General features: G+C 35.6%; 1 protein-coding gene across 2 annotated transcripts in view; it reads right to left on the bottom strand.

Moving 5' to 3' along the window:
* Nucleotides 1-1492: 1492 nt before the first annotated feature.
* TTC8 (tetratricopeptide repeat domain 8) overlaps nucleotides 1493-26964 on the bottom strand; it is a 36616-nt gene continuing 11144 nt past the window's right edge. Inside the window, exons 6-15 of one of the 2 annotated variants that reach the window (XM_056493301.1) lie at nucleotides 26163-26252; nucleotides 22390-22434; nucleotides 16767-16852; nucleotides 14683-14770; nucleotides 11066-11176; nucleotides 8361-8500; nucleotides 6984-7158; nucleotides 5611-5733; nucleotides 3745-3828; nucleotides 1493-2109 (exon numbers count right to left, since the gene is read on the bottom strand). In XM_056493301.1, the coding sequence (XP_056349276.1) occupies nucleotides 1993-2109; nucleotides 3745-3828; nucleotides 5611-5733; nucleotides 6984-7158; nucleotides 8361-8500; nucleotides 11066-11176; nucleotides 14683-14770; nucleotides 16767-16852; nucleotides 22390-22434; nucleotides 26163-26252 (1059 nt within the window). In that variant the 3' untranslated portion in view covers nucleotides 1493-1992. The remainder of the gene's footprint in view (nucleotides 2110-3744; nucleotides 3829-5610; nucleotides 5734-6983; nucleotides 7159-8360; nucleotides 8501-11065; nucleotides 11177-14682; nucleotides 14771-16766; nucleotides 16853-22389; nucleotides 22435-26162; nucleotides 26253-26964) is intronic. The other variant, XM_056493302.1, reaches the window with a different exon arrangement.

Genomic DNA, 26964 nt, shown 5'->3' with positions numbered 1-26964 from the left:
GCTGTGGCTTTTGGGGCAATGAAAATACACCATGTAAGAAAAAGTTGGAATGGCTTGCAGATGCTGCCGAGTAAGGAGATAAAAATGTTTTAATTCTTGTTTAGAACTTTGTCTTTTCTAGGGGGAGGTTAAATTTTTTTAATATCTGATTTGCACAAGCATATTGTGTGAAGGATTCCTTAACACACATCATCCTTTTCCCTTTCAATTTTCATCCATTCCCCAATAAGAAAAGAATAATAAAGTCGGATCCATGTTGTAAGAGGCACTGTTTGCTAGAAGAAAAAGAGTTACTCAGATCATTAATCTGAGCAGTGAAAACAGTGGTATCTTGTAAGCATAATAATCTTATATAATCTGTAGGGAACTATCAAGTGGCCACATGGATTAAAAAGTAGTTGCATTACTCATTTCTGTTCCAGTTCATACAGAAATAGACTTATTTACTATGCAATTTGAAAATTATTTTGAGTTAGTAATATGACATTCAAAAATTCTCAACAGTTGTGTTTAAACTGCTAAGACAATTTTCTGGTACCTTTCTAAATTTAGTAATGACAGCTGGAAAGACATAAATACCATAGATCAAAGGATGAAACTTCCCTCTAAATTCTTGTATTTTGGCAGCAAATAAAATCTTAACTGATGAGAATTACTGGTAACTAAGATTCCCTTTTAAATAGTTTGTGATGAATTTCCAATAATATAAAATGAAAGTGGACAAAATAAAATTCCATAGAAGATGCTGGATCTATTCAGCCAATAAAGCTTTTGCACTTCACACCATGTGACAGCAATTAATGAGTGTTTTTGTCACCTACAGAATGCTCTGTGGGGGAATCTATGGGCACAATTCTCTAAGCTCTCCAACATCCACCTTCACCAGCTACAACAGTCAAAGATGAGGGTAGCAAAGTAATAAATACTAAAAAAATGGCATAAGATTCATAAGCATGTTTAGGGTTGCCCCTTAAGCTAAGATATCCCCCTAATATATCAGAGCAACATGAAAAGATTTTAAAGGTCTGTTTCAGGATGTGCCATTTCAGATTGCCTTAACATCCCACATTTCTTAAAGGTCTTTTAAAAAGGTCAGGTTCAGAATTCATGCAAATTTATTCCTTTTAGCTAAATCACAAAAAAATCACAAAGGAACCTAAATCACAAAATATGACAGAAAGTCTTCATTTGCGGTTAGTAGCAGTATTCCTGTAGTTAGATTAATCCAAATATTTATTTAGCAACAGTATTTATGTGGTAGCACATGTAATCACCCCATCAATGCCTTGTTCTCAACTATTAGTTCTCAATTCTGCAAGCTTCTAAACATCTTTCTCCCTCACTGAGATCCAGAATAAACTCCCTCCTGGGTAGAGAGGAACACATACATTTATGCAATTTTGTACCAGTTCTGTGGAGTCTCTCAAAATGTTAAGACTATCAACCCAGATTTTCATGGCAATAAGGATGTAATTTAACTTACATAAACAAATGAGACAAACCATATAAACTGGATTTATTTAACTCATACAGTACAAGGAATATAAGAACTTATACTTTACATATGTATTTAAGAGTCTTTTAAAGTATTTTAATTTTAAAACCTAACATTCTGTAAGAAAGTACATCAAAACTATACTATCAAAAGCCAACTTGAAAACCAGTTAGGAAGTATTTTTCCTCTGTTTCTTCACAGATTGTCACATGGAAATGTTTAAAACCATTTTTTTTTTTGCATAAAAGCCAGAAAAAACACACTTTTCTGTAATCTCTTGTGTACATAGCTGCAAAATTTTCTAGCTGCATTTGAAGAAGTGTTATCTTTCAAGATGATAAGAAATTGAAACTCAATCTTTTCTTGCTACTCAAAGTAACACAAGTTTTGCTACAGGAATGCATTAAGTATAGTTCATCTACTTTGAGCTGGTATTCTCAAAATGTGTATGGGACATTTGCTCTGGCTAACTTCTTACGTAATAAAAAATTTGCTCATCAGAGCATAGCGAAGTGCTCTTTTAACTGTTTGAGGAGCTGCTGTGTATCAACATGGCCTGGAAATGCTTCTTCAGACTTCTGAGCTGCTGTGTAACTTTTCTGAAGATCTCCAACCTGTAAGAAATACAAACCAATTTTGAAAATCCAAGCACTGCATCATGCATCCTTTGCATTCTGTGCAGGATATTTCTGATGCTCACAAATTTTAAAAACACCTGCTCTGAAGAGTGAACAGTCAGTATAAAGATATTTGGATGCAGGATTATGTTGCACTCACATCAGGGGATAAGAAAGACAGAAATGTGATTTTAATGGGAGGGAGGCTTTGAAATATCAACTTAACATATTCCATTTCACCTAACTTCTTGGAGAATGGACAAGGTACACTATGCCCAGTGCTTGATGAAAAGGGGGAATAAAAATAGTAGTTTTTCTTTTAAACTCCATAGAAGTGCTATTGTTTATAAAAGCAAAACACAACCCATCAGGCCTCTGTAAAAAAAAAAACCAAACTGTGATTTCCTGCTTCCTTACAGAGATGCACAACAGTGTTGGAGAACTAATGGTGCTCCTCCGCCGCTTTTAGAATAAATTGTTCTCTACTTAGAGAACTTGTTTTTTTTCCTAAATAGCCATAATTTTCTGGAAGGATTGAAAGGAAAGCATCTCAGAAAGTGTGTTCAGTGAAAAAGAACCCAAATATTTGGGAATACATCTAGTAAAAGTAATTACTCCTGAATGGAAAGGGAGGAGCTATGGACAGCCAGGAGGCCTTTTTTGCCTGTGCATCACTCAACACAGAGCTTCAGAATTCTCTCAAGAATTCTCTGAAGGAGAAAAAGCCAAGGCCCTGGCCATAGAAGTCATGTTTTATAAACCATGGCCTTACACTGAATGTAAGGATTGCATTACCCCACTGCACATACACCTGGTTGATGGGGCTGTCTGTCTTCTCCCATAACCTGTGAGGGCTCTTTGTGCAAAATCTACGTAACAAGAAATTTGCATTTACATTTACTCCCCAGTCAGTAAGTAAAAAATACAATAATTCAACACCCTCTTGTGTTTCACAGTGGAGAGGATACACTTACAAATTAATGGGTTATTCTCTTCTTGATGTGTGTACTTCAGCACCTGTGGGAGTGGAGCTGCCCACACAACACAGAATCATAACAGAATCATGAAAGCATAGGCACAAGCAAAGGAGCAATTTTTTTCTTGTGAAGAAACAAGAAAAAATTGTACAAGTTTCTCTTATTAACAGGAATGTTGGATGCTGTTAATACAGTGTATCAGACACTCTGGATGAAATAGATTATTAACACAAAAAATTCAGAGGTTGTAAAGCTGAAGAACAGATTTTCCTTTTGAGATCAGTAAGATATTATCAGTAAAGGATATTCTTTGTATCATTATTAATAAATCATACATACACTTCACATTCTGAAAAAGCTTATGTCTGTAAAGACTGTGGATGAAATTGTTAACAAATTGTTCATCTTCCAGGCATTTGGACAATTACACTTCATAGCCAGGTGGCCCCATTTATTCTCAAAAGCAAACACAGGAATGGCTACTTTGACACACTTCTAGGTATTAAAATGAAAATATAATTTAGCATTTTCCTTGAGTTTATGCATTCTCTGCTCTTTTATCTTATCTATCTGGAATTCTCAGTAATAACAATAAAAAATCACCTGCCTCACCAAGACTTAATTCTTACATTACAAGAACAGGATAATGCATTACCTTCTCTGAGAGAATGGCAGTATTGAAATGGGGCTCATACATATGAGGTGCTAAAGATGAAGCAGTCTGCAGCAAAGCTCTTGCCTATACAGAGAAATTAAAAAATAACATAGTGAGACCTGGGAGGGAGAATAACAAGAATTGATAATTCTTAAAAAAAAATCATCCTATATTTACTAAGTCTTTACTAAGAAAAGCTTACATCAATAGTGTAGACAGAGTCAAGTAACATTGAAATGAATAAAGACTTTTGGTTGAGTTGGGAAAAAAATTCCTGAGACATAGTCAATTAAACAATTCAATTTTAAACCCTGGGGACAATATATCAAGTAAATTAAATAAAATCCAAAGTATTTAAAGAACACCCCACTCTATTTATCTGTTGTGTGTGACAGTTCTGTCTTAAGCATCCCTGAAACCACAAATTTTATCAAATAAATGACAGCTTTCACACTCAAACATTTTAATAAAATTAGGGTTTTTTTTTCTCACTAGCAAAGTAGAGGCATAAAAAGGTAAAAAAACCCTAAGTATCAGATTGTATAGTTTAATGCTGTAAAGCCAATGCAGAATTAAGGTCCACTTGTGAAAGATTCTTTTAAAAAATGGAGAACTTAATGGGGAAAACTCCAAAACATTTAAAAACAAAAGTAATTGCAAACTGTTGCAAGACTGAACTAGAAACTTATTAAAACTTCCTACATCTGAAAAATCTGAGTACATGCAACAGTACGTATGAAAAATATTGTGAAATAAAATCCAAGATAAGCAAAATATCATCCCTTTTTTACTCTTCTGTGCATATTTTTATTGACAAAATTATCCCAATTTTTAATTATATAAGGGATACAAGAAAAAAAAAGAAATTTTAAAGCTAAAAACTTAAATAGACAGGAAGCTATTCTAATGGAAAGGCTCTGCAGTGCTAGTTCTGAGCAATCACAACTGTCACAACTGAGGGTACACTCTGCTAGGAAATTAAATGTCTATACATTTACTGATTATGAAACTGAAACTAAACCCAAAGTTTATTTGTCACTGGAAATATCCAATGACAGTGGGTTCATTTCACTGTTTCCATGGTAATTGCCAGGTTATCTGAATAAAGTTAACTTCTGTCTGAGAGAATTTGCTCTTAAAATAGGTATTTATAATTTATTTTAGCTCTATGCATATATGTATATATGAATCCATCAAATTAGCTTGCTCTCATGAGGTTTAAAACAAGCCACAGTTCTGTCCAAAACAGTCCAAAAAATATGTATTTATTTTCCCTGCATGTGTATAAAACTGGTTGCATTTATTCTACCATGCAATTATACATCTAAGCACCATACACCTAGTATACTCACATTAAGTAAGATGAACCACCAAGCTTATGGATGCAAAAGTATTTATCAAGAACCTGTTGCTTTCTGACAAAATTCTAAACATTCTCCTTGCTAAAAAAGCCCCAACTTTCAAGAGCTAATCTGATTGCTCTTTTCTGCCACCCAACAAAAGAAGTATTTTGTCTACATTTATAAACTGAATATATAGTTAAAGTTGTTTTTCAAGTGATGATTGTGATGATTACAAAGTCATAGGGTTTGCTTTGGGTATCAATTTAAAAAAAATCTCAACAACTGCAAAGCTATTGGAAACCTTGCTGGTCTTTGATGAATCATTTGTATATGCAAAGCATATGCAGTTTCATGGGAGATGGCATGACAATATGGAGCTTACACTGAAACATGTATAATAGTTATCCCTGCTTTCTGCCTGTAATATTGTTAGACATTCACATGATGCCTCCACCTCAGAGAAAAGACATGTTTGTTAAATACAAAATTCTGCATTCTGCTTAGGCTGAGATTCAGCACTCACCTGCTCAGTGTGACCTTTTTGCATTTCCAGCACAGCCAAGTTGTTGTAAGCTTCTGCATAGTCATTGTTGTTGACTAATGTTAGCTTGAAACACTGGTAGGCCAGATTCAGGTCTCCTATGCCCTAAAAGTAAAACTGTGCTTTCATTTGTGAAAAGACTGGAAACAATATCCATCTGTTTTGGTCTTTGGAGTATCTTTTCCCCAAAAGTACTTTTTACCGTAAGTACTACAATGGAATGCAAATTACAATAAAAACATGCTGATCAGTAATGTATGTGCTTTCTTTCCAGATCCTCTGATTTTTTCCTTATTCTTTCTATAGACAGAATCATTTCTCTCCAGCACAAACTTCCGTGTTCAAGTGATATTCACTTCATCTAATTTAACTTTTAGATTATTAAAGTGTCATCCAAAGATTATGCTGTCTGCTACTGTCTATAGCCGGGTAAGAAAAACAGATGTCTCCAGAGAGGAAGTCATTTTGCCTCTCTGTCTCTACACATATTTAAGATTCACTTCTCAGATGGAACAGCTGACTACTACTAGTGTTAAGACTGACACTGACACAGCATCAGGTTAAACATCAAAAGTGACAAATGCTGAAAAATACAGGCACATCAGTTCAAATTTCAATATTTCAGGCAGTATAAATTACTGTGTTTATCCTAGCTGAAGTACAAGACAAACAGTTGTGTTTCTGACTCAAAACATTATCAGCAATTGAATACAACTCATGTTAGAAAGCTGTCAAAAACTTTATTCAGCAAACTTATTCTGGCTAAAGAGAAATCCAACACAACTTCTGCAAAAATGGGCAAGACTGTAAGAAAATTTGTAGAAATTTAACAAAGTTTATCACACAACTATATAATATTTCTATAACTGCCTTTAGGACAAAGGAACATACCTTCTCAACTATGACCTACTTAGTGCTTTAGTATTGGCTACTTGGTGCTGAATGTATATTTTTATGACAAGAGAATCAGTCTAATTCTCCTTATAAAACAAATAACAGTTCCTAGAAAAATATCTTGAATTCCAGGGTTTTTTTTATCAGATTAGCTTGTTTTGCAGCCAAGGCCTTCAAGGGCTGGTATATGCTGCAATTTTTTTAGAAAAATGGGAAAGTTAAAGGCAGTGGGGAGTGAGAATCTTTTAGCAAGAGAAAATCAGATTCTGTAAAGTACAGTTTTTTTCTCCTGCCACTTCTTCCCTACTGAAGCAAAAATGAACATTCCATCCGTACAGGACTTTATCCTGTACACTACCAGGTTTTGTATTTCCAAAAAGGGAAATCACTCCTTCCTATTTATTTTTTTACATTTTTTGCAAATTGTATTTATTTGGAAAGAGGATTTGTATTTTTCATACCACAGCCACGTGTCCCAAGTTGTACCACACATCTGCTGTCTCCTCCTCATTTTCAGCCAAAAACAGTGCCCGTTCAAATGAAGATAGTGTCATATCATATTGCTGGGCATAGAAGCAACAGAGGCCCAGATTGTTAAAGAGCTGGCAGTTATAAACACCCATCTGCAGCAGTCGTCTAGATTGAAAGAAAACATTTGTTTCATTTTTTAAAAAATTAATTTCAAGTAGTTCTGCTCTAAAAGACAAAGTTCTCCTTTCTCCCTATTCTGAGAGGGTATAAAAACCAAGTGTTATAGTCTTACACTCGTTAGTTTCATGAAGGGCAGTGCAAGGTATTTTTTATTAGAATCACAACTGTGCAAAAGTCTGTGTAAATTAGTTACATCTGTCTTCTTGACTTGGTCACATGATCTGACTGTACTGTAAGACAGAGATGTACCAGACTTCCTCTGTTTCCTCTTTCCAATCCCTTGACATCAATCAAGCTGTAGTTTGTTGCAGTTACTTTACATAACTCTTGACTTCAATTTTGTTCTTGATTCCCATCCTTCAACACTGCTCTAATTAGTAATAGTATATTTAGATGTGAATCTATATTAATCTTACACATCAAGCATAATTCGTATTTTGATTCACATTGGTATTGTTTAATGCGTCTTTTAAAACAGAGATGTATTATAAAAATTCTGTACATTAATATAAATAGGAAAACCAGAAATGCTATGAGGGCCAGGGAAAAAGAAGGCTGCTGTCTGCAGCATGAGTGTGAGTTTCTGAACCTGAAGCATAAAAGAGCTCAAGTCCAAAAGAAATGTGATGACAGTGCTCTTGCAGACTTAATCTGCTCTTAGCAAGCAAACGTCAGGCTCCTTTGCACTTTGACTATATTGAAATAAAAATCAAGCAGCAGTGTCTAACAGTATCTTTTCATTGCTTTCAGGAAGCCAGCCCACATTCCAAATCAGGGATTTTGTGGTCACAATTCTTGGTCACTTCAGGTGGAGTAAAGGTGAAAGAGAAAGTCCTTGTGCCTTCTGTATGCAATTGAAATTGAGAGTAAGATCCACTGTTCTCAAACTGCCTCATGCTGTGAAAGAACTTTCCTTGTTTATTAGTTGAATGGTAACTGCTTTGATAATCCTTGTTGATACTCCTATATACTCCTCATGTAATGATTACAATTTTGTAGTGATGCACTTATCACCAGATAAAAAGATACAAAAGTTGATAAACTGATTTTATGGTAATATTCCTCCAAATGTTCATTCATACTCCCATACCAATCTCTTAATTATTTTTCCTGCATTACAAAAACCAACCCTTTACATTACCTTTTCACATATTCTGTTCCCCCTCCCTCTCCATAAGGACAGATACCTGTAAAACCGCAGCGCTATCTCAGGTTGGTCTGAATAAAAATGGTTACTGCCAATACATGCAATGGCTTCCACATGAGTATTGTCTTGTTTTAAGACATCTTTATAGTACTCTGCAGCCGAGGAGATATTGTTCATTTCCTATACAATTGGACAAAAAATTCCAATTACTTCTACTGTTTATCACCTATTTTTAATGTGGAATTTATTAAAATGTTAATCTACTGAGTGCTTTATCTGTGCCCTGTGCATTACCTAATTGAGATTAATTATATATGCTCTTGAAGTTCTCTGATTGTACCATTCAACACCACTGTTTGGCATCTCCACAAGCAACACACACATCCATGAGAGGAATGCATATTGATTTACTACTAGTATCTTATCTGAAATTAACTCTATGCCACAAAAAGAGATTGATTTGGTTTTAATTTTTAGAAAAAGAGACAGCCGGTTGTATTGAGTTTGGAACTCGAAGGGGGACTACAGGGGTGGCTGCTGTGAGAAGCTGGCAAAGCTTCCTCCACATCCAACAGAGCCATTGCCAGCCAGTTCTGGGATGGACCCACTGCTGGACTCAAGGCTGAGCTCATCAGAGAAAGTAGTTACATCTTTGTGATAACATAAAACATATTTAGAAAGGAAAAAAAAGTTATTGCACAGACGTTATTGTGGCCAGGAAGAGAGGAGTGAGAACATGTGAGAGGAAGAGCTCCGCAGACATCAAGGTCGGTGCAGAAGGAGGGCAGGAGCTGCTCCAGGCTCTGGAGCTGGGATTGCAGCCTGTGGTGAAGACCATGGTGAGGCAGCTGTGCCCCTGCAGCACATGGGGGGCCAGGGTGAGCAGGGATCCACCTGCAGCCTGTGGAGGAGCCCCATGCTGGAGCAGATGACCCTGCTGTGGGCTGTGACCCTGTGGGAAGCCTGTGCTGGAGCAGGCTCCTGGCAGAACCCGTGGCCCCACAAGGAGAGGAGCCTACACTGGATCAGGTTCAGTGACAGGACTTGTGACCCTGCAGGGGACCCGTGCTGGAGCAGCACCACGGGCAATAGACATCTGCCCCTTCTTGCACAACATCTTGTGATACCCAGAACTGTGCAGTCAGCTTCCCAGCATGCTAACACAGAGCAGATTCCCTTCCCCAGACAATGTCTCAACTTCAGTGCTTTTTAAATCAACTCTATAATTGCTCTGGACACAAATGAGATTACAATTGCATATGAAAATCTATTATGTGCCTTTGAAAACAGGCACATAAAAAACTTGTACTACCTAGGTTATGACAGCTATAGAGAACTGTATTATATATAAATATATGCTTGCAAGTGTGCTACTTGGAAGATGAACTAGGGTAAACTCTGCTATAAATGACAGTGCAAGGTTCTGAGAACTCTATCCCACACAAGAAAAAAAAAAATCAAACTCACTTCTGTGTTTCTATAGGAATAATTTCTACCTGTGTATAGATACAATGTTCTCCCAACATAACTAAAGAATAAGCCTTTATATAACTTCAGCAGTGTATATAGCTACAAAACAAACAAAAAAGGGATTTCTTGTGATTAAAGAAAATAGTAATAAAGCAGTCCCTTTAAAATTGTGGGGTTTTTAAACCAAAAATGCTCTACAACTCTTTGTAATGTCAAAAGTTGGTGACTGAGAAGAAAAGCTCTGATTAAAATGCCTGATACATATATTCCACTTGTGAATCTATGTAATGAAAGCAGCCCTGTGCTGCAGTACAAATCTCTGCTAATGAAGCTATAATCCTGCACTCAAGTGTCAGTGCAGAACCAAATATATGCTGCTCTTTAATAATTCCTTAAAGGCTTATGCAATGTTATGTACGGTTCTGCAAAATAATATCCATATTAAAAACTATTCAAAAATTCAGAAAGAAAAGCCTCCAAAAATTATGCAGCTGTTTTCTTCTTGCTGAAGGACAAAAAGGATTTAATATGAAAATGGATTAAGGCTTAGGGTTGGATGAGAATGATGAGAACAGGATAGAATGCCAAGCATGAGTATAGACAAAAAAAATACATTCATTACTTTGTTTTTAACATTTATTCTGGAATAGCACATTACCAACTTTCAGTGAAAAACAATACAAAGTCCACTAATCGATGTGAAAATACACCATTTTAAAATACAAAATACATTGTTACCATACTAAAGAGAAACTTTATCTCTAAAAACTAATAACTAGTAACTAAGTTACTTTAAAACTAATCCAACTTAATACAACATTTACTTCCTAACTAAGAAACATTCGCATCCTAACTGCTCTGGGAGTGGTAAGAAACTTAAAGGTAACACATAGTGCTAATAAAAACAACACAGACAAAAAAAACTATTTTGCTGCATAATTTTGGTAGTTTTTGAGCAGTTTTAGTATGATGAAATATATATAAACTAGCAAGGACAACATCTAGACAACTTGACTTAATATGGACTTGCTTCTGCATGCCAAGGGCAAATGGGATCTCACTGGTGTGATTAATCATTGAATCAAATAAACATGCAAGGCTCCCCTGACCTTACCTTGTTAGCTTTGTGGAAAGTTGCCTGTTCTGCATTAGTGACACTGAAAATCAGCACAGTTGGTTTTTGATAACCTCACAGTTATACTCAACTATTGACTCTTTTTTCTTGCTCAAGCAGCTAAATTTGGCCACTATAAGGATTGAACAGTGGGTGCATACCTCATAGATTCTGGCAATTCCACAAGTAAGAGTGACTTCTCCAGGAAATCGCTCTAACCCTTGCTTGAAAAGGTTCAAAGCTGTTACAGGCTGATCCAAGCGCAAATACACCTAAGCAAATAAAAAGTGCATATAGATGTCAAATGTTTGACTTTTATACAAGTTCTGCTGTTTAACAAGGGAGATAGATAAAAGGGATGACACCTCCATTTATGCAGTAAACCATTAGCTGAGATGATGAATAATACTGGGAAAATAATGGAGTGAATACTGAATAAATCTGTGTAATGAAGATAAAATAGGCTACTTAAGATAATTAAATCTACCTCATACAATCTATGCATTATTAATTTGAATATTACTAATTTAAAATATCTTGTTGTTTATTATCATATATCATATACTTCGACACTGAGGTGAAGGTATCACCTTGGATATTTCCCTGTTTAATGTATTTTCAAAAATTTGTGTTTAGGCTTGAAAGAACTGGAACTTCAAGTTGATAGTGCTGGAATATCAAAATGCTTTACTTAGTCAAATATGACTGCACTGTGCAGAACAGTGACACTTCCAAATTTCCTTACTGCTCAACCAACCTCCCCTGTCACAAACAATAAAATCCAGTGGAAAGAAGGCAGCTTTGCCTCTGTGATTTTGGCTTCTGTGTTGATTATGAAAATCTGCAAATTGTGGATAATAACGGTGTGAGAACTGGACATCCAATATGTCCGTTGTTGATAGGGAGAACCTCAGCAGCTGTCTGAGAGTGCAGCTGTAAAGTCCTCCTACTGTGGGGCATGGGACACACAGCTGCAGCAAAGGGAAAACCCTGCACATGTGCTTTGGGAAACTAGATGGCTAGAATGATTTATCTATCTCCCACTGATTAGAAAAGGATTTTGTTAGAGAAATAGTATGTTAATCAGTGTTTATATTTGACACTAATAAAAAAGAGAAAGAATCTGTGATTGGTATCCTGATATAACCTTTTTGTCATGAAACATAAGACAAGTATCAATGTTAACACCTGAGAAACCTCCAATCATGATTTCTGCTTTTGCCCTTTAACTTCATGGACTTCTGACTGCCAACAATCACAACTGCACATTATTTTTTTACAATCTCATAGATATATACTGCTGTAGACACTTGCAAAGAATTTTTTCCTATGACCACTCAATAACATACTTAATTGTCAAAGAGCTGACAACTGTGAGTGTCTTCCAAGAAAGGGACTACCATTCCCAGATGGTAATTGGCAAAATGAAAAAAATACATTTTTTTATAAAAAAGGTATTTTTTATACAGGTTCTGCTAATGTCACTCACGTTTCCTGTATTCAGCTTAAAAACTAATGCCTTCTTGTGACAATCTATAAAAGAACAAGGGTTTTGGAGGGCATGGTACTTAGTAGATTAGAACTGCACTAATCACATCATTAATCATGAATGATACATCCAGTTTAAAAAATGGACAATGTGAAACTCCCCTAGATCTGCCCTTTTTTAATATTTTTATCTTTGTTTATGAAGTATGTTGTCTGAGCATTAATGACTTAAATCTGCTCTATTGCTTTATCTAGAGGCTGACTCCAAAGATGCACTCACTACAGATGCTAAGACCACACAGCTACAGTACTCTACTATGTAATTCCCATATCCAGTGTGATATCACACTGTTCAACAACTCTGTAGACAGTAGAGCTGCTCTTTAGATTAAGTGGCAAAAGAAATTTGAAAAAAGGTGGGGAAATTTCCATCTACTCACAGTTGTTTTGGGAAGACCTGCTCTTTAACAATACTACAGCTATAGTAATTATGGTTTATATACTAAAAGCAGAATAGCTCCATTCTTGTTTTGGCCTCGCTTGTCTCTTGTAAAAATATCCCATTTCTAGCTCTTCTAGGTAATGAAATACTTTGTGACTTCGCAGCACATCCTCACTGCTTTAAAGACTCCTACTTTTTTTTCTTTTGGTCTTTTATATATTTGTAAACTACATTTCAAGGGAGAGATCACTTCCAAGAAAATAATAAAAACCCAGATAGCTGTTGCATTAATGAATATAAACAAAACTAACCAGTATCATAATATCAGTATATTTCCACAGAACTTTATGCAATCTTATTATTTTTTAATGGCTGCTTAACTCAAGTCTGATTTTTCCAGTTCTGTTAAATTGAGCCATATCTCAGTGTCTTACTCTACTGCTTGTCCACTAACAGACACTAAATCATGCTGTGCAATGTTTTATAGTTCAGCAAGCTGGTCTATAGAGTGGGAGGTGGAAGTTCAAATGCAGCTCCTGCCTGAGCTATTACTGATGTAGGGGGATGCAAATCTCCTGTAATGGATCACTGTTTGTTAATCCAATTACTCTGCCAATAATTCTGTGTAGTTTATGGAGCAAGTCCAGAGAAGGGCCAGCAAGATGATTAGAGGGATGGAACACCTCTCCTGGAAGGAAAGGCTGAGAGAGTTGAGTCAGCCTGGAGAACAGGATGTGGGGTCACCTAATTGCAACCTTCCAGTACCTGACAGGACCCTACAAGAAAGCTGAAGAGGGACTTTTTACAGGAACATGTAGTGACAGGACAAGGGGGAATGGCTTTGACCCGAAAGATGTTAAGTTTATATTAGATAGTAGGAAGACATTCTTTATTATGAGGTACTGGAACAGGTTGCCAGAGAAGCTGTGGATGCCCTATCCCTGACAGTGTTCAAGGCCAGGTTGGATGGGGCTCTGAGCAACCTGGTCTAGTAGAAGGCATCCCTGTCCATAGAGGAGGAGGGGGATTGGAACCAGGTGATCTTTGGCATCCCTTCCAACCCAAACCATTTTGTGATCCTATGTATTTTGTAGAATAACTTGTGGTAGAGACAGGAAAATTAATAAGCTTCAATGAACTTCAAACACAGTATTGAAGACATGTCTCTATATAGCAATGATGATCATTTAAATACAAAACATAAATTACTCAAGAAATGTAAAGTACATATGAATATCTGAATTAGCCATCCAATGATGACTTTTGGACAGGTCTGTGACAGCTGCCTTAAGGGGAACTGATAAAGAGCAATGGTTTTCTAGGACACGATGAAGAAAAATGCAGTTTTAGTTTCTCACAGGCCACCTTTTCTTGAATGTCTTAGAAAAGGTTTAGAATCTAATATATATCCTGGTAAACAAGTAGTTCTGAGACTCAGCTGTGTCACTTTTCTTTTAAAGCTTTTAATGCCTTTATTTTGACAGAACATTCCCTATTTCAAGGTCTCTGCTTCCTTTAAGCTCACTTTGTTTTGATTTTGCTTGTGAAATTAGGATTTTGAGCTTTGCTCTTTATTTACAGACTTATTGCATTTTTTCCCAGGAAGCCATATATATCCACATTGTTCTTCATACTGGAACTCTAATAATTTTTTTAGCTACATTGGAGTTTAGAAAAAAGAACCCAGTAACATAGGAGATTTTTTTTAATCTTGTTTGTGAAATCTGGGAGCTCTAAAATAATTTTTTAAACTATCAACTTCCATTGCAACTGTTAGCATGCATTGCCTCAGGCATGGAGACATGGAGACCATACACTTTTAAACACAATGATTTATCTATGACTTACTTTTGCCAAATACAAGAACGTATCAACCATGTCCTGCTGCTTAAGGGCTGACTTAAATTGTTTTTCAGCTTCACGATATAATCCCAACCTAAAGAGACAACAGATACATACAGAAGGTACGTGTTTATTGTGGCTTTTTATTATTTTTAAAAAAGCTTATTAAATAATGAAGCAGTTCAAACTAAATCAAACTTAAACTGCCTGAAAGCACACTTTATGACCACATATCTGTGGGCATGTTAACAAAAAACATGTTGTTATATAAAGATTAAAAAACAACCATTCAAAACTATAAAAAAAAAAGAAAAAAATCCATGAAATTTGGTCCCCTCTTATATATGGAGCTTTCTGGAATGGCTGAATGATGTACTTGTATTTATAGGAATTCCTCCTGCTTTTAGAACAGATGGCAGAAAATGAGCAATTTATGTCTCAACTCTACCCCAACAGTTTCAGACCAGAATATCCTCACCCACAGCAAAGATCACACAGGTAATCCCCACTGTGAATGAACATCACTGAAGTCTATTTCATCTCAAAGACATTTATTTTGCATAATTACAGTCAAATGTTTTGCATGAATTGATAAAATCTACATAACTACAAATTAAGATGACTGAGCAATTGCAACAATAGAAAATGGTACACTTTCTCATATACAAATCACCTTTTGTTTCCTTCAGCCAAAGAGCACATATTTGCTGAAGAAATGCAAAACACAAACAGAACAAGCCAGCTAAAAGAAAGAAACACAGCAAATGTTCCATGTAAGGTATTTTGGGATCCTGGAAATCCATGTACCTGCTTGGATGCATTAGTCTCAACAACATGATTCATAAAAATCCTGAAAGTAATGAATGACCTCTAAGGTCATGTATTGGGTTTTCATGAGAAGGTTTTGGTAGCTGGAGAATTCAGGAATGGCATCTATGAGAAGCTGACATGTCTCAGATGTGTGACAGAGCCAATGCCAGAGGGCTCCAAGATGGACTCATGGCTGGCCAAGGCTGAGCCCACCCATGATGGGTAGAGTGCCTCCATAATCAGCACAGGAATAACATGCAGGGATAACACATTTAAGAAGGAGGAAAAAATAGCACAGTGGCAGGCAGAGAGAGGAGTAAGAATTTGTGAGAAGAGCTCTGCAGACACCAAGGTCAGTGCAGAAGGAGCAGGAGGAGGTGCTCCAGAAACTCCTCTGCAGCCCTTGGTGAAGAGCATGGTGAGGCAGCTGTGCCCCTGCAGCCCATGGAGGACTAAAAGGATGCAGAGATCCACCTGCAGCCTGTGAGGGACCCCATGCTGGAGCCTGAAGGGGGCTGTGACCCCATGGGATGCCCTTGATGGAACCTACTCTTGGCAAGACCTGTGGCCCTGTGGAGAGATAAGCCCACACTGGAGAATGTCTATTAGCAGGACTTGTGAGCCAGGGGGGAATCATGCAAGGGAAGAGTGTCAGGAGTGCTTCCCTAAGGAGCAAGGAGCAGCAGAGACAAACTGGCTGCAATCTCCATTCCCTGTGCCCCGTGTTGCTGGAAGGGAGGAGTTAGAGAAAATAAGGAGTGAAGTTGAGCCCAGGAAGAAGGAAAGAGTGGGTAGTTGTTTTAAGAATTGCTAATATTTCTCATTATCCTACTCTTGTTTGACGCTTGTGTATGGGGTGCCAGCCTGAAGCCTCAGCATAGGTAATTCTGGTGGCAAGTGTCTAACATGAATACTTTATTCTGTATTATTTCATCTATCTGAAGCCCTCATTGGCAGGTTATTTCTCAAACTAAAACTGTAATATTTATGTGGTCTGTTTTAACAATAGTTCTTTGCATTTATTGAATTACTTTTCAAATAATTACTTTAAAGTCCATTAACAATGGCAAAATTGCAACTAATTGAGTTACTCCATATAGACGTCTTTATCTCAAGCAGTGGTCTCTTTGTACATTAAAGGACATTTAACTGTAATCACAATACTCTCCAACAAAACACTTTCTGAGCTATTTCTCTCTGTCAGCATTGCCCAACACACCCAGCAGTACAGGTCCTGCACTCACAATCACTCACCACAGAAGAAACGAACAATGGCTTACCTATAGTAGCACTTTCCAATTTGGACTTTCCACCACCAGTCCTTGAACTGTGCGTGCTCAGTGGCAAGGGCTGCCAAATCTAGAGCCTTCCAAAACAAAGCCATCATCTCAAAATTAATGTTTACACAAAGAAAACACGGTAAAGATTTTTGTGAAGAGAAAATTTTGAACAAAAGTCTAGTTAACTTGAGGTGGAGACACTGCTTTTTTATTACTTTTATAGTTCAGTGCATAAAATGCCTGAAAGGATTATTTGTCCCTATAAAGATAAGCAATCCAAACTGTTTCTTCTAAATCAAAGAGAAAATAGAAAATTAATTTGATCAGACTCCTGCAGTGCCACTTCAGAATTTACTGTTTGTTTAAGCACAAACTTTTTCCAAGCTTCCCATCGTTTTTCAGTAAAAGTTGTTAAAACCAAGTAAAAAATAAACTGAAATAAAGAAATAAGTTCAATGAGATTGAAATACTGCAGAAATTTTCATCTCATTGCTAATACCAGGTTGCCATCACTTCTGGAAAATCTCAAATGTGTACAATAAGAAATACTTCTTCCTTTAAAAAGTCTATAATGTAAATAATTATTTTATTATAGGAAAAACAGAGAATTATTCTAAGAAACAGATATCTATTGAAGATGGTGGAGGTCTAAAATCTCTTCTGTCTAGTGTACTGGAAAATCAAATACTGGTAAGCTAAGCAATGTGCTCTGATCAGCCACCACAGCCAGAAACTATGACCTTTCATGTTTTAGCTATAATTTCAACACCTCTTTTAAAACAAATATAAGTCTTTTCTGTAACACAACCTATCATAGAAGCACTTGTCTTTCTTTTTTTTTTTTCTTAATTTCATTTCATTTTGTCTCAGAACACATCAAAGCCATATTACATTTGTTAAATTTTCAGGATTTCATCAGAAGCAGGGTAAAAAGCTTTAACACAGTGTTTTTATAGCAAAGAACTGATCTTTCTTGCCTGCTTTTTTTGGTAAACACTCTGCAGACCATAGAAATCAGAAACAAGTTATCTATTAGGAACAATATGTAAAAGTTCTGTGTACCAGTCACTCAGTAGCAGAGAAAAAAATAATTCCAGGAAAAATTAACCTGAATATTGAAATGCTGTAAGAGCCCAATTTAGTGACATCTACACTTATGCTGGATTCCTGTTCTTTCTACTAGCAAAATGAGGCTGCAAGTAATCAATGGGTTTAGATCTGACATAATGAAGAAAAGTCAGTAGAGCTATGACAATTTAGACAAGTTGCTCTCTTCTGGCTTTGTGAGAAAGAATAATTTGTTTTCTGTAGCAGTTCAGGATTAGTACTTGCATCAGTGCTGTCCCTAAGAGAGACAACTATCATTTCCTGCCTCTGTGAGAGGAGAGAGAAAACTCAGGTAAATTTACAACTCTGATTTCACTGTTTTTTCAGGTTATGTGGAATTCTTGAAGGCCTTAGATGGCAGCTCTTATCTTGGTCACCCTTTGTTTCTTAATGTCTTTGCAAATTGCCCAACAGGGCCTTTGGATGCTACAACTATGTGGCCCTTGAAATATTAGTAAATGGATTTAAATAGTCTTTTAAAAGCAAAAGCTTTCAACTTGCCATGTCAACTGCTAGCATATTTAAATTTCAGTTTGCTGCAAATTTTGGGTTTTTAATTGTACAGTTTGGGCACAAATCAATGCTCAATCTGCACAACACATTAAGTTCAAATCAGTCCAAAAGAGCAGTAGTGATATGCCTGTCCTGCACTCATGTGTGCTGCTGGATGTTGGTGTAATCATATTAATAACTGAAAGGGAAAAACAGGATGGATTTGGAATTGGCAGATACTGAATGCCCTTTTAAGGATTTTTGATTGTAATACATAAATCAGTTTGATACCTATGCTGTGCTGCTTGCCCTGAAAGTCTTAATGAACTTTAGGATGTAACTCATAAATGGGACATACTGATAAGCTGAAGGTTTTATGTCTAGAGCACTTAGCCTACCAGAAATGCAGAGTCAATTTCAACAACAGTCTTAACCCTGAGAAGCTTTTCAAAACAAATTTATTTTACTCTCAGTTCTTATGTTTGTGCAAATAAAAATGTTTAGAAAACCCTGATACTTGATGGATTTTCTGTTTCCTTTTAAAAAAAGTTTTTCTTAAAGAATGAAAATTAATGTAGATTCTTTAATTGTATTTAGCATGATTCTAAGTTTCTTTTTTACCATTACTTTCGTTAGCTGAACAGTATTATACCTAAGACTTCCAAACTATCTACCAGCTGTAATGCAGTACAAAATAGCCTGTAGGGTTATGGCAATTTACTATTATATTGCAAAATTAAATTGGTAAATGTGCAGTTGTTTGAAACAGTAATTTCATACAGAGTATTGTATGCACCTAGAAATTAGATAGATGGAAACAATAGTGAGCATCTGCTGCTTCTTTCATGTGCTGTTGAATAGCAGTAATTTTCCCAGCAACAATTATTGACTACAGTCTTATTTGTAGACAAATCAACACCAGATAGTCTGTAAGATAGCTGAGGAAATGACATTAGCCATAGTCAATTTAGCACCATTTATTTTGGTGAGTGTCTTCTGGATTTCTCTATTTTGTAGATTAACATAATTCCATTTTAAATAGATTTCTATCAGAGAGTATAAACTACAAAGTATTGAGAAGAACCAAGGAAAATTGAGATGCCGTGACTTCTGGCCACAAGTATATCATGTACAATCTTTGTGCTTCCTCAGGACAAAGTGTTTTGTCATCATTAGCCACCTGTGAATAATGGCAAAATACGTCACAGTCAAACAAAAAAGTAGCAGCAGAACTATTTCTGGACAAATCTTTGAAAGTGCCCTGCTCTTACAGCATTTAGCCCATAAAATGGCTTTTAGAAATAGCTCAAGAAGTACAAAAAGTCAGTTATTAAGTATATGTGTTCAAAAGGAAACAAGTCAAGAACAACAATGGATACAGAAATAGTATTTTCTTCAGACAAGTGTTTAATTTTTCATTACATATGACAAAAGACTTTTGAATATATTTTGAAGTGCTGAAAAACTCAGTGCTTCTCTCTTCTTGCATCCCCACATTTCTGATAATTGATAGATTACAGATATATTTAGTTTTAATTTGAACCAATTTCCTCATTCCATTTATCCAGTTGAATGCACGCTGATTAATGGCAATTCTCAACTGAAACTGCTGATTCTTTTTTTTCCTTTCTATATACTGGTTAAATAGGAAACAGAAGATAAATAATAAAACTGCCTTTGTTTCTCAAATAATAATGCAAATGAGAACAGTACAGAGCTGAGAACAGTACAGATTGCTCCACTTCACCACAGTGACAAAGAAAGGATATTGTCACTACTGCTTTGTGTTTTATTTGCAAAACTACAGGAGGTGGTATTCTATCCATGTAGAAAGCCCAAAGTAAATACTTTTCAAACTTAAGTCAATTTCCCAGGCTTCCAAGCCTTTCAAGCTCTTTCATCTCATCTCATGCAGAAAAGTGCTGGGTTTTAAGAATGTCCATCATTACAGAGCAGCAGGAAATACAAAGATGTAAGACGTGTCAGTGAATGTTATAAAAAGTGATCAAGCAAGAGCCAGATCAACTTTTAAAAGTTAACATATGTGCTGTTTCTCTGATGAACACTAAGGAACCAAATTCTTTTCAGGGAGATGCAAGATATTGAATTTATGAAATGCCATTGCTAGGAGAGGTGATGCAGCCACATTTTAGCAGATCTGAAGGTGTTTCTGTATATTTTTGATGAAAAATTAACGAAGATGAGATTCAGAAGGAAGGGAGAACAGTTTGGAGAATGGAGTTATATTGCAAACGGTGTAGAAAGCCCATAAGAAAAGTCAGTGAAAGCAAATGAAAGAAAAGCAAACTGAACAGCTAAAAGATATCTCTTCAGAGACATATATTACATTATAAAGACACCTCATTCTGTAATATGTGTGAATTAAATTCGCAACAATATTTTTTTCCAAGAAGATGCAACCGTTAGCCAGACACTGATCTCTATCTCATTACACAGTAATGGTGATTAAGCTGAAGCCTCTTTGCTCAGGTGGGTAAAAAAATACAGACAGAACTTTTCCTGCAAGAGAGTGATTTGGGATTCTCAGCAAGGATTTCAAAATACATGCAGTATCATCCAAATTTTTCTAGAGTTCTTGGAAAATTACTTGCATTATATGAACCTATGTCTAGCCTACAGATCCTTCATGTCCTTAAAAATGTAGGCACATGAAGCATCATATCAAGTGACCCTTTTATTCTTAGTGAACTGGATTTTCAGTAACAAACATCAATTTTTAATTACTAGTGGGCTAAAACCCAGTACTTCCTTCATATTCAGTATTGGATATGTAAATGTTAATTTCTCTTTCTCTCTGACATTTCTGACACTTGCACTTACTGTTTCAATGATATTTTGGATTAATAGTGCATTACAATTCAATCCTCTTAAAAGAATGCTATGCAATAAATTGACAGTGTACAACTATAATCATTTGATACTAGATTAAAAAGCTTCACATAGCAGTACATTTGGAAATGATCAGGAGCTATGTCAACAACAGCAAAATATTTTTGGTGTGCGTTATTGATTTACTGGGGAGTTTAACTCCAGATCTAATTGCACACCAGCTGTAGTATTGCAGAAAGTTCAATAAGGGTTTAGTCAACTATGCATTACTGACATAAACTTCTGTCAAACAAACTTGGACATTTTGATTCCATTTCAACTGGGGCACATATGTAACCTAGCAATGAAATATATTGACACTTTATTAATTCCAGAAAGAGATCCTTTCCCTGGGTGAACTGCCAAAAAAAACCTCTGCAATGTTTATCCCTTCCTGACAAGCTTAAACGATGTGCACCCAAACTTGATCTTTCCCATTCAGTGCAGTAACATAAGAACCACAGAAGAAAAATTTTGGACAGGTTAAGAGGGAAACTATAATTAGGAAAATATTTGAAGAGTAAGTGTTACAAACAATCTTATGCACAGTATAATCTTTCTCTTGATATCACAAAACACCTCAGCACTACAGATTTACATTTCTAGAAAAAGTATCCAAAATCCTATTGATATTTTATTTTTATGTAGTTTCATCAAATACATTCTGTTTCTACTCACCCAAATACATAAGCAATCATCTCAGGAGTATAAAATGTCAAGTGATGTTCAACAATGCCTGTTTTGTCAGGTATTTTCACCTTCCTCTGTTAATGGACAGTCTTTTGTAACCTACACTCAAGCCTCAGGACTCTGAACTTTCTAGGCAGTTCAGCTACCAGTCAGGTTCCAATAAATTCTGTTAACACGAATTCATTAGATTCAGAGACCTTTTCAAATTGATAGCTGAGGGACCCAGTTTTAAGAATTAGAATGTTTCACTTCTCAAAAAAAACAGCAATCCATATCTTTTTATTTGCCAATTATCATTCCTGACTGATTTCTCCCTTTTAAACAACTATTAATGCTCCACTTCTGTACTTGTGATGTTACACCTGGATCCTTAATTAGCAGAATACTGACAGAAATAACTGTGTCATACATAATAACATTTGAAAAAGGAATAGGAGTTACTTACATTTTTTATGTCATTTTCATGGTGAAATATATATTCAAACAATGCCTGCCAGAAGAATATTTAAAACATTGTCATATTTGAAGAGAAAAATTGATAATATACTTTTAGAGGAATACAGAATGTTGATTATGCTAAGCAGAAATTATTTCTTTGGGAAACAATCATATTTGCACACAACAAATGCTGACATTTACATTTATTTAAGACTCCAATAGACAAAACCTATAGATTTGCTACACTGTCATCACAGAAAAGCATCTTAATTCCTAATTTGTTGCAAAAAGATTTGTGGAATTGCCTCTTATCTTTGGTGTTTAACATCACTTTAAAACAAAAAAGGCAGCTATAACTTGATAGTGAATATATATTTGAGAATCTGGTACCATTTTAATGACTTTTTAACTGTAAAATCATCAATTGGTGATCCAAAATAGCTTTTTGCAATGGACACTCAGGTGCTTATGTAGTGCTAAACCTACTTAAAATAAACACAGGTTTATTAAGAATGCAAGCTGAGCAAACTTTGCTTTCTGATTTTTTTTTAAATCTCTACAATATTTTGGGATCTATAAATTAAAAAAAAATTTAAAAATTGTTTGTAAATGATAAATAAATGCTAATAATACTGTGCTTCTGAAACTCAAACACACCATCATAACACCAAAGCTTAAAGAAGTCACATTCATCACCTGTGCTGTGGTTAACTGCTTAAAAGCCCACAAGAACTACACAGCAAAATAACTGCAGCTTTGTTTCCTCCTGTATAAAGCTAATTACATCATACTACCTTGTAGCTGTTCTACACTAGAATATTAGATGGGTAAATACCAGGTGGCATTTTCAGTGAATAAAATGACATTGAAAGATACTGTATAACTAAGTGGAGACTGGAAGCCTCTGTTCCCAAATATGTATTATAGATGTTAGTAACATAAGGTTCAACTGAGTTGAACCTTGACCTTCCTTTGCATCCAAATCCCAAGTCTTAACTGCTTCAAAAGTATAGAACCTTTTTGCTAAATTCATTTAATTCATTCAAAAAAGCCAGGAGAAAATATTGTCCCATAAAGAAAGAAACAGAGAACAAGACCTCAGTCTCCTAAAGGCTTCCATGACCCTTCTGCCAGATTTTCTTAGACAAAACACTTAAAATATTCTTAAAATGTTTACCTTCAGGAAACTAGAGAATTACTAATGAATTGTCATATCTTATTAGGAAAATACACCGCAACCTACTTTTCTTCTAGTTTCGGTCAGAAAAGACTCTGAACAGATGATTAAAAGACATTAAAGAATTATAAATAGAAACACATTTATAAGGAGCTTAGAATAGGTAGATGAGAAAAGAATAGACAATAAAGAAGTACTGGAACATTTTCTCCTCTAGTTCAATAACAGAGAAGCATTCAGTAAAAGCGTGTAAATCTAAAGTGACAAAAAAGATGTTTTCTTGCACGGCTGACATGAGGAATTTACTGCTGTTATGCATAGACTCTGACCTTCAAAAGGATTTAAGTGACTGAACATTCACTTGGATAAAAATATCTAGAGTTATCTTATTAAGTCTATTAAAAATCCACAACCTAAAAAAGACAAAACTTTCTGTTTCGTACCAGAGAACTGTTGCTAACTGGGATTTACCAGAGGCTTTCTCTGGTGGCAGGTGATATCTTATGTCTACTGTGGTGTTTAAGGTTCATGTTAGTCAAAGAGAAGCCACATTTCTGTATACTTTAAAACATTGGAAAACCTCAGATAGATAATCTAACTTCATAAAGATACAGTAAGGCTACCTTGCAAACACATAAGAAAGAAGTATGTAGGAGGTATTAATATACCAACATGAATAGACTGGATAATTATGTGAATTCAACAACTGCATGGTTTATCACCTTTATGCACTGGGAGAGGTGACAGCTCAAAAGGTTTTAAAACTTAAATCAATTACTCTTAACAGAGAGTGCAGTCTGCATTCTCACCCCCTGCTTTGGCCTTAGCCTTAATGCTGTTTTGTTGAAAAAAAAGTTATAAATCCATGTAGCTCCAAATTTAAACTTAGATCTTACATTCTGTGTGAAATGTTAATGTCATAATGTATTAGCTTCATAATACTGACAAGTACACTTGCTGCCTATGGATGTTTCTATGACTGTTGATTTACATTTTTTGGCTTAAGATTCTTTTCATATGAAACTGAAGGAAGACAAATCTGCCATAGAAAATGCTAATTAAAACACAAAATTGTTAAAAATATGTATATTTCTCATTTCTGAGAGCCGTTGTTAAGAATATTTCCTCTGAAAGCTAACTTACCTACTTAAATAGCATGTAGTTAGCAATCACAATCAAAAGCTAGCTGTCTTCAAGCAGAAGAACTAAGCCTAGTTTTTATGGATGTGTCTTGTGCTTCTTAATCCTTCCCAGGTTTCTTACGTTCCCTCTGTTTTCCAGACTGATTTATAATAATGTGTCTGCTGGCTGATTGCCAGCAAGGACATAACTGGACAAAAAGCATGCAGGATCTTTTCAGCACTGATAATGAACTGATTTGTAACTGCCCTCAGAAGTTAGTCTGGAAGTCTTCAATTACCTCACCAGACTAGAACTTACTACATTTGATACCTATTCTTCTGCCTAGTTTGGTTAAGAGGCCAAGGGACAATGATGCAAGCAGTGGGTGAAGGATTCAGTGCAATTGCACAAGATTTATTTCCTTTGAAAGTTACACTGAAATGTATCTATATCAGTCCAGATCAGGCTTTAAAAAGCAAAGAAATTTCCTGGTTGCTTATGAAAAACTGTTAACCAAAGGTTTGGACTGGAAGAGCTATTTCCACCAGCACATTATCAGATACTGCTACTCTTCTTAACAATGCTCACCATTATGTTTCTCAAAACAGACTGAATTCATACTGCTTTGTTCACCTTTAGGTTGAGAGCCAAATATAGCTCCCTAGAGTGTGTTTGATACCTTGTGATCCCTAGAGATAATTGCTTGATTTGCTGTGCAAAATGAGCTGTTGGCCTCAGCCCAACAGTTGTTTTTCATGAACATACTATGCACAGAAAACATGTTCAACCACACAGCTAACTGGTTGTGTTGGGGAAAGATTCAACTGAAAGGCAACAGAACAATAAATCTTCACACAAATTTCAACTCCCTGCCACTCAGAGCTGAAACCTGTAAGTTGGGCAGACAACCTGCAAAAACCTGCTCTATTGTCAGACAGTTTCACTGACTGTCAATCAGATGATCTTAACTCAAAATGAAGAAGTATTCTGAACAAAAAATGGTACCTTTTTATATAGGAAGTGTTAACTCGTGCCATAAAAGTAAAGGAAAAAATCCAAACATTGTGAACATTTTAAGGCCAGGTTTGCCATCTATTTGTACAGAGAACCATATTTCCAGAAAATAAGGAAGGTTCAGCTGATTTTTCTGCTACTGGTCTCTTTTTTCTTTGTTCAGTTGCCCTTCACCACTCCTAGATGCACAAGTTATTTACCAGTGGAATATTTTTTCCTATACTAATGTTTTTCCTACGTTATACTTTCACCATAAACTCTTTAGACATACCTTCAATTTCAAGTCTGGTGAACATTGTCAAAAGGTGAGTAACACACTATTTTTCTGAAGTTAATACTAAACCACTAAAAATCACTAAATCACTGTTCATCATTGTTTTTATCCCCAATCCCATGTACAGTTACATTGGAATGACACCAGAAAACCAGAAAAAGATATCACAACACTAACGAAAATCGTTACATACCTTTGCCAGTTTGGGTTTCTGAGCATATTTTGTTAAATTCAGTCGAGACAGATTTATGAAAGGGCCATCTGGATTTGTTAGCATTGAAGCCTGAGGGGAAAAAAGAAGCTTTTTAAGTGGGAAGATCCTCTACACTTTTCCTGAAGATTTTCAAAATATTATTAGTATACAAAAAAAACACCAAAATTCCAAACAAAACATTTCTAGATTCACAGTTCTACTGTGCAGTACAGACTCTTCCTTCTTCTCTTTCTCTCCCCACTATTTCCATACAGTGCCTAAGCATGTAGCTTGGTAGCTGGGATACACAACCAAAAGAAATCTTCAGGAAATACTTAGAAAGATTAGTTCTTACCTGCAATAGTGATAAGATGCCACATTTTGCCATTAATGTGATTTTAATATGTATTACATATTCATGCTGGTTGCAGTTTATTAATGTTGCCAATGGAATGGTATAAATTAGTATAGACTATTCTCCTTATCTTTTGACACAGTGCTTAGCAATTATTTTGTAGTGGACATTTATGGTGAAATCATGTAATATCTTTGTATGGCTTCCATGAATAAAAATATGTCTCAAGAAGCCTGTGAATTTGGAGTTGATATGAATCTTGGTGAACTCATGAATTTATGTACTTTTTTTTATACAAACAGACTAGCAAATGCACAAGAAGTTATATTTTCAAACTGTATTTTGAAAAGAATTTAAAAAACTAAAAACATTCGCCTCCTTCAAACGAGTTTAGATGCAGCTTTTAAGTAAACTACAGTGTGACTGTGCCAGGTACTGTGACAAGAA

This window comes from Oenanthe melanoleuca, chromosome 5, assembly GCF_029582105.1.
Source record: "Oenanthe melanoleuca isolate GR-GAL-2019-014 chromosome 5, OMel1.0, whole genome shotgun sequence".
In the NCBI taxonomy this organism is placed as follows: Eukaryota; Metazoa; Chordata; class Aves; order Passeriformes; family Muscicapidae; genus Oenanthe; species Oenanthe melanoleuca.
This window is presented reverse-complemented; position numbering and strand designations above follow the sequence as displayed.